Raw genomic sequence first — 8,833 nt, 5'->3', positions numbered from 1 at the left:
TTCCTTTCTGTGGATAACCGCTCTGAGCCCTGTCAACGTAGGAAACGTCCAAACCTGTAAGAATTTTTGTCAGTTTATTTGAGCCAAACTGACGACAATTGCCAGGAAGCAGAATCTCAAGGGATTGAGCAAATGCTCTGGAAGATGGCAGTCCTACCGTTTATTTTATACACCAGCGTCAAAGGGGAAGACCTCAGCGGGTCCCATGAAATCCATTGGTGGTAGATTCGGGAGGCGGGAGAAAGCCAAGCGGGGAAACGTGGGATTGGATAAAAGGTAAAAGGCATAGGCACATACTTCTCTGACACAGGCAGGTAAAGGGTAGTTAACAGTTAACAATTAGCCTGATGACAAGAATGAGGGGGCCTGTGTTTTAGGGTGGGGGGGGAATTACTTTGATATTCCAAAGGCATGTTATTAGGTAGGTTATCTTAGTCGCAAAAAGAGACAGACTTGGGGAAGGTTGACCTTTGTCAGGGAAAAGCCCTGCCAAGGACATGAGTACCCACCACAAACTGCTTTTAGTTGGAAAGTTTTCATTTCAGGCCATCTTCGCGGTTGCTTTAGGTCTCTGAGTTGGCAGGGTTGCCATGCGGGCCTCCCCTTAGCACGTGGCCCCTTTGCGTCCACACCCTGTTATGCCATTATCTGTGTACACTACCCCCATTAGCTCACCGAAGGCCGGGCAGGGTGTCATCCATCCTTGTCCACCCTGTGTGTCTGGTGCCCAGTAGGCACTCAGGCTGGCCTGCTGGACGCCTGGGGGGGGGGGGGCGTGGTTTGCTAGTCTTTCCTCTCCAGGCTCTCCTCCAGGCAGAGCTATTCCTGTCCTAGAGCTCCTGGTGGCATTTCAGCTGCCTTCCCATGAGGCAGTCCTGGGGAGCCTGGCTCCGCCTCCTCCTGGGGCCTCTTCAAGGTCACATAAGGGTCTTCCTGCTGCCCTCCTTGCCTTAATAGAAATTGCCTTAGATGTTTTCCTCCTAGTTCCAGGAGTCACCTGGGGGACTGGTTTTGGGTCTTTGGAGTAAGGATAAAAACGAGACCCACCCAGGAGAAGGCTGATAGATTTGGCTGCACGAAAAGGAAACCTCTATGTGCAAAAGCAAAGATCGATGAAAACACAAACATATTTCCAATGTTAGTGACAAGCCAAGGGCTAATACATATGCAGGGAATTTCACCCAGCCATAAGAAAAGATTTTTAAAAACACAACGGAGAAAAATGAGTGAAGGACAGGACCCAAAGAATTATAAATGACCAGTAAAATTAAGAAAATAGCCCTGGGCGGTGTGGCTCAGTTGGTTGAGTGTCGACCGGGTGCACGGAGTCGCCGGTTCCATTCCGGGTCAGGGTACATGCCCGGGTTGCAGGCTCAATCCCAGTGGGGAGCACGCAGGAGGCGGCCGATCCATGTTTCTCTCTCACATCAATGTTTTCTCTTCCTCTCTCTCTCTAAAAGCAATAAAAAACATATTTATTTATTTATTTATTTATTATAGATTTTTTTTTAATATGTTTTATTGATTTTCTACAGAGATGAAAAGAGAGGGATAGAAAGTTAGAAACATCGATGAGAGAGAAACACCGATCAGCCGCCTCCTGCACGCCCCCCACTGGGGTATGTGCCCACAACCAAGGTACATGCCCTTGACCGGAATTGAACCCGGGACCCTTGAGTCCGCAGGCCGATGCTCTATCCACTGAGCCAAACCGGTTCTGGCTAAAAAACATATTTAAAAAAAGAGTTAATAGACATGCGAGTGACTAGAACAGTGCCTGGTACAGAGGAAGACCTGAAATTAGTGTGGGGGCCGGAATGAAGGTTATTTCAGTTCTTGGGGGAGGCAGCTTGTCAGTATTCATTCAAATTAAAAATACATGTTCCCTGCGACCCAGTCTTTTCTCTTTCAGGGGTTTAGCCTGACAAGTGCACGGGGACAGACAGACAGATGCTCATTGAAGGCAGTTCGTTGCTGGTGTTGGGATGGTTTAACACTGGGGACACTCTGTGCCGAGCGGAGGGCCGCTCTGCACCTGTCCCTGTGCTGACCACGTGTCCCCTCCCCTCCCTCCCTCTCAGGTGGGCCTTTCTGGAGCTGCACACCAATGGCCACTACAATGACAGCCTGCAGGCCTACGCGGCGGGCGTGGTGGAGGCCGCCGTGACCGAGGAGGTAAGGCCAGGTGGGGACACCGGGGCTCCTGCCTCCCCCACTCCCCACCAACGTGTCCCCAGGGAGCTTCGGACGGCGCCGAGGTCTGTGCAGAGTGGCTTCCCGCCCCAGCCCTCCGTCTGGCTGGGGAGAAAGGCTCACGTGCATTCCTTAAACGTTTCCACGAGGTTCCACTGAATGCATATAAAAAACACATAACGTGTTCCAAGTTATAAAGCATAGTGATCACGTGAGCACCCAAACTAAAACCTACAATGTTCCTGACATTATTGCAGCCCCCCTCCCAACCCATTCCCCCTGTTTTCCCTTCCCCTTGAGGTGCCCCACCCTAAACGTGGTGCCTGCCATTCCCATTCATTCAGTCATCAGTCATTTATATTGAGATACAGTTCATAGGCCGTAAAACTCTCTATTTTTAAATGTCTGATTCAGTGGGTTTTTTTAGTATCTTAATAAGGTTGTGCAGCCATCACCACTATCTAATTCCAGAACATTCTTATCACCCCAGAAAGAAACCCCATATGCATCAGCAGTCACCTTCCTTTTTCCCCCCACACCCCAGCCCAGGGGTGGGCAACCCCCGGCACCCGTGCCAAACACATATATAGAGTGGGGGTCCTGGTAACAGAGGGGGTGTAATCTAGGACAGACTTCGAAGGCTAACGGGTTTCAGCGGAGGGAGCTGTCCGGCGTCGGGCCCTGCTTGGGGTAAGCGCTGGCCGGGTGAGAAGGGCCGTCAGGGAGAGGAGCCAGTGTGAGCAGAGGCGCTGCCATCCCGGCGCCCGGGGCTCTGGGTGAGGACTCTTAACCCAAGTGGGGAGCCGGTGGGGTCCGCAGGGGAGAGCGCAGCCTGCTGCCCTGCCCTTGCCCACCTCGCCCGCCTCTCCCCCCCCAGCTCATCTATATGCACTGGATGAACACGGTGGTGAACTACTGCGGCCCCTTCGAGTACGAGGTTGGTTACTGCGAGAGGCTCAAGGGCTTCCTGGAAGCCAACCTGGAGTGGATGCAGAGGCAGGTGGAGCTGAACAAGGACTCCGCCTACTGGCACCAGGTGGGCGGGGCCGCGTGCTCAGTGGGATGGGGCGCGGGTTGGGTCTGCTGTGGGGACCTGGGTCCCGCCCTTCCTGGCCAGCCCTTGGATGTGGCCATCGTTGTCTCCCTCCCTCCAAATAGACCTGCCATTCACCCATCTGTCCAGTCTCCACCCGTCCTTCCTTCCATCCTTCCATCCATCCTTCCATCCATCCATCCATCCACGTGATGGAGCTCCAGCTGTCCCTCCTGGCCTCCCTGTCCCTCCAGCCCATTCTGCCCTCCTGCCGTCAGAGTCCCTGTAGTGCACTGTCAGCGCGCTGTTTTACTTGCATGCAAGGGAGGCGGCTGGGTTGACTGCATTAGAAAAGTCTTCATAGAAGAGGAAGGGGAAGGGGAAACTAGAAAACCCAGGAAGTTGGGGTGCAGGGACTCTTGTTTCCTGAGCCAGGTGAGCTGCTGATTAGCCCAGAGACCCAGGCAGGGCACTGTGCCTGGGGGCCGCTGGCCAGGTCATTAACGAAGTCATTCATGTATGGACCCCCTGGCACCCCTCAAGTTTAACTGTGAAGCGCACACCACGGCGGTCTCTGGAAGCGCCTGCCAGTGTCTGTGAGCACCTCCACCTCACCTGGGCCAGGTGTGCACCTGTCCCTCAGGATTTCTCACTGTCCACCCGCCCACCTGCTCCTACCCTCACTAGAACAGGCTCTTCCTCCCTCCCATTCACCCATCCACCCATCTATCCACCCATCTATCCATTCATCTGTCTACCCACCGACACACCATCCATCTGGCAGATGCTTACGAAGTACCTGGCATGTGCCCAGCACAGTTCAAGGCCCTGCGGGGACACAGTGATGATACTCCATGGTTACAGAACAATGACAGTGACGATGGGGGGAGAAGTCAGCCACATGAGACAGGTGTCCTGAGGCAGCAGCACAGCCAGTAGCTAAACTCAGAACAGCCTGGGAGGCTTCCTGGAGGAGGTGGCTTTAAGCTGGGCTCTTAAGTGGGTGTGATTTGGAAGTTGGCACAGGGCAGGGACATAGTTAATTAATTGAAGGCAGGAGGGTGCTTGGCATGGAGAGGTAGCTGGTGGGTCAGGGCTGGCTGGAACCTGGCGGGTGCACCTAGGCCTCTCCTGCTCTGTCTGGACCCCAGGCAGGAGAAGGTGTGAGCCTGGAGGAGGCCTCACCCCCTCTGCCCCCTCCTCAGGTGCGGCTGACCCTCCTGCAGCTGAAGGGCCTAGAGGACAGCTATGAAGGCAGCGTGGCCTTCCCAACTGGCAAGTTCACCATCAAACCCTTGGGCTTCCTGTAAGTGCCACCCCAGAGTGGACAGGGCAGGGGAGAGGGCACACACCTCATAGTCAGACAGCCTGGGCCCTGTACTGGCTGTGCCACTTCCTGGCTCCGTGGTCTCGGACCGATCACCTGCCCCCAACCCCCCAGAGGCTGTTTCCTCCTCTGTGACGTGGGTCTGTGACAGACTCAGAGCAGGCACATAACCCGGTGGCGCCCGGCCTCCTCAGCCTGTTGCAGATCTCTGGGGACCTGGAGGACCTAGAGCTGGCCCTGAATAAGACCAAGACCAAGCACACTTTGGGCTCTGGCTCCTGCTCCGCCCTCATCAAGCTGCTGCCCGGCCACAGTGACCTCCTGGTCGCCCACAACACCTGGAACTCCTACCAGAACATGCTGCGCATCATCAAGAAGTACTGGTTCCAGTTCCAAGAAGGCCCCCAAGGTGGGTGGCTGTGGGTGTATCTGTGTGTGGGCACACGGGCAGGGGTGGGGGAAGGGTGCTAGGAGATGTGGGCCTTGGCCTTAGGCACACTGTGGTCACTGAAGGGCCTTTCGAAGAGCTCATCGTAGGTTTAGCATGTTAATTTCCTCTTAGGAAATGTTTATTTCACAAGCTGTGTTCATTAGCTAGTGCTGCATAACAAATCGCCTCCGCATTTAAAACAACAAAAGCTTAAAACCGCCATTTTGAGGGGGTCACATGTCTATGGGTCAGCTGGGTGGTTTTGTTGTCCTGGGGCAGACCTGGCTGATCTTGGCTGGCTCACTGATGCTTCAGGATCAGCCGGGGCCAGCTGGCTGACCTAGCATGGCCTCATTCCTGGGCGTGTGGTTGGCTGTCAGCTGGCGTGATGGGGCAGCTGGACTTCATGGCCAGCTCAGGCTTGTTCACCTGACATGTGGGCAGGCCTCGTGAGAGCTGGTTAAACAACTGGCAGAGCATTCGGATGCTCGAAGCAAGTCAGGTGACCAGCTCAGATTCCGGAGGTGGGGGACTAGCCCCCACCATTCGATGTGAGGAGCTGCAGAGCCCATTGCAATGGCGTGGATGCAAGCATGGAAAGAATTACAGCATTTCTGCAAACCACAGGAGGAATACACGAATGCGACCTTGCTGTCAAAAGTGAGAACTTTGCAGCTAAGGCCCAGTACCCCAGAGGGCCTCCCCTACCCCTAGCCCCAGGTCAACCCTAGAGGTAGCCACTGAGATATGGAAACAACCTAAGTGCCCATGTGGCCATCGATGGGTGAACGGATAAAGAAAATATGGTGTACACACACACAAACACACACACACACACACACACACACACAAAACACACTGGAATATTATTCAGCCGTAAAAAAGAAAGCAAGCCTGTTATTCACAACAACATGGATGGACCTTGAGGGCATTATGCTAAGTGAAATAAGCCAGACACAAAAAGACAAATACTGCATGATACCCCTTATATAGAGAATATAAAAAAGTCGAAGTTATAGAAGCAGAGAGTAGATTGGTGGTTGCCAGAGGCTAGGGGTCGGGGAAGAGGGAGTACAAGCTTCCGGTTAGAAGATGAGGACGCTCTGGGGCCCTAACGTAGGGTGGTGACTCCCGTTAGCAATGCTGTTGTATACATGGACTCTGCTAAGAGAGTAGAACTTAGGCGTTCTCACCACACACACTAACGGGGGACTGTGTGAGGTGGTGGACGTGCCAATTAGCTGGATTATGATCATCATTTCACAGCGATTTAACTCATCCCATTGTGTACCTTAAATATTGACCATTTGTATTTGTTAATTATATCTCAATAAAGCCAGGGAAAAGAATCCCCCCAAACAAAGCCCATGCTCTCAGATTCCTGGGTATTGCCCTCTGGATTACATTTTTTGCAGTAGGTCTTGGTAATAAAAATAAAACAAAAGGGAAGCCAGCCCAGTCAGTGTGGCGCAGGTGGTTGAGCATTGACCCATGAACCAAGAAGTTACCGGTTCGATTCCGGGTCAGAGCACATGCCCGGGTTGCAGGCTCGATCCCCAGTAGGGGCCTGCAGGAGGCAGCCAGTTGATGGTTCTCTCTCTCCCTCTCCCTTCTCTCTCTCTAAAATCAATAAAAACATTAAAAAAAAAAGAAAGCTAAAAACGGTACTAGTAAGCAGTCAATATATATATGTATTTTGTTACTAGCATTCACACACACCCACACACACATACACACACACACCTGACTTGCTAAATAGCAGAAAGAAAGGTGTGTGTGTGGGAGGGTGGGGGCGGCCAGGGAGAGGTCAATGGGGGAAAAGGGAGACGTATGTAATACTTTGAACAATAAAGAATTTAAATTTAAAAAGAAAAGGCTTCCCCTGGGGCCTGCTGCTCCCCACCGGGACACTCCCAAGTCTGGATGGGTGGGGGTGGGGCCCCCCACGTGGGCTTGTCTGACCAGCACCCCCACTCCGGCCCTGTCCCCCACAGAGGATTCTCCCCTGGCTCCTGGCAACAAGCTGGTCTTCTCGTCCTACCCCGGCACCATCTTCTCCTGTGATGACTTCTACGTCCTGAGCAGCGGGCTGGTGAGTCTCCCTCCCCGACCCCATCCTCCCCGGGGTGCTCCTCTCACAGCAGCGGTGGGCGGGCAGGCACTTGGACTACTGGTCGGGGCTTCCTTTAAAAATATCAGGTGTGCAGCGTAGTGATGAGACATTTATATAGCTTACGAAGTGACCCCCTGATAAAGCTAGTACCTGTCCATAGGGGGGTAGGTGGGGCTTTTTTTTCCCTTAATATATTTTTTAAAAATTGATTTTTAGGAAGGGAGAGGGAGAGAGAGATAGAAACATCAGTGATGAGAGAGAATCATTGATTGGCTGCCTCCTGCATGCCCCACACTGGGGATCGAGCCCACAACCCAGTCATGTGCCCTACCTGGAATCGAACTGTGACCTCCTGGGTCATGGGTCAACGCTCAACCACTGAGCCACGCTGGCCGGACAGAGTGGGGCTTCTTAAATGCAGATCCGCAGGGCCCAGCTGGGCGTCCTGAGCCTGCCGCCGGCCTGGGCCTCTGCACTGTAACACAGCTCCTCAGAAATCGCTGGTCTCGGGGCCTTCGGAAACGGCCTTGACCTCAGCGAGGAGAGCCGTCCCTCTCCCGCGCGACCTCGCTGAAACGCCACCTTCTCTCTTGCTTTCCACAAAACCCCTCTAACCTGGCCAGGTTTTCTGAATAAATGTTTACGAGGTGTTGTTTTTACCGGCTTTTCCTGGAGGGGGTCCAAACACATTTAGAAATCGGAGCCTGGCACCCTCCCCGGGGCAGCGAGCCCTGCGATCGCCAGGGCAACACGCAGAGGAGAAAAACATGGCTCTAAAGATGCCAATTCGCTGGGGGTGGGAGGGGGGCGGGCTCTATTCTGTTAGCTTTTGAGGGGAGCGAGGGATTTAGTCCCTTAAGTTGAAACAGGTGTGAGAGGGCCAAGCGGTGGGTGAGGGCAGCCCCTTGCTCAGTCCCAGGTGGGGAACATGGAAATGGTGGAATCAGTTACCCGGAAAGTGTCCAGGTGGACATTTACCTCCCATCCGGGTCCGTAACTGGCTTTGTGCGCAGACCCCTCGGCTGTCTGGGAGCTGTGGCCCCCACCCCAAAGCAATGTTTTTAAGTGTGTAAACCAAAACATGCGGGATTAGAAAGGACACCCGTCCTGTTGAAATGTGCTTATCAGAATGTTATCTAAGTCAGTCTGAAACGTTTGTGCCGGAACAGAAGGTGCAGGCGCAGGTGCCGCCTGAGTCACCTAGAAGTAACGCGGGCCGTAAACGATATGGCCCCCTGGTGGGGCAGCGTGTGATTTCTGTCCGCGACAGCTCAGTACCCTCATACCTCCGTGGGGCGTCGCCTGTGTTAACAATGGAGGAGATGGGAATTCAGTTTGACGTTAGTGGAAATAAAATGTACTGGTTTCCCCATCCAAGTCTTGCAGGCTCCCTGAGAACTGCCCCAGGTTAAGAGCCCCCTGCTGGAGAGAGAGGACAGTGACTCCGCACTGCCCCTCGCTCCCCGGGGGCGGGGCTTTGGGGACCTAGCTGGTCTCAGCCCTGGCGATGACTGTGGCTGCCAAGAGCAAGAGGGTGGGGGGAGGGGAGAAGCTGTCCCTGCCTGGGCATTGCAACTCAGGCCTGCTGTGCAGATTCCTCTTTTATTCTTTTTAAAAAATATATTTTTATTGATTTTTAAAGAGAGAGGAAGGGAGAAGGATAGAGAGAGAAAAACAGCGATTAGAGAGAAACATCATGAGTTGTCTGCCTCCTGCACACCCCCTACTGGAGATCGA

General features: G+C 53.6%; 1 protein-coding gene across 1 annotated transcript; it reads left to right on the top strand.

The window, feature by feature from the left end:
• Positions 1-2,081: 2,081 nt before the first annotated feature.
• On the top strand, positions 2,082-7,221 carry LOC102435946 (putative phospholipase B-like 2; the record flags this gene model as incomplete). The annotated part of the gene is made up of 5 exons (XM_006109131.3): positions 2,082-2,175; positions 3,071-3,229; positions 4,432-4,532; positions 4,748-4,962; positions 6,978-7,221. Coding segments are annotated over 5 exons (787 nt in total), but the record flags the coding sequence as incomplete, so codon positions are not given.
• Between the last annotated feature and the right edge of the window lie 1,612 nt (positions 7,222-8,833).

Source organism: Myotis lucifugus, unplaced genomic scaffold, assembly GCF_000147115.1.
Source record: "Myotis lucifugus unplaced genomic scaffold, Myoluc2.0 scaffold_6225, whole genome shotgun sequence".
NCBI lineage: Eukaryota > Metazoa > Chordata > Mammalia > Chiroptera > Vespertilionidae > Myotis > Myotis lucifugus.
This window is presented reverse-complemented; position numbering and strand designations above follow the sequence as displayed.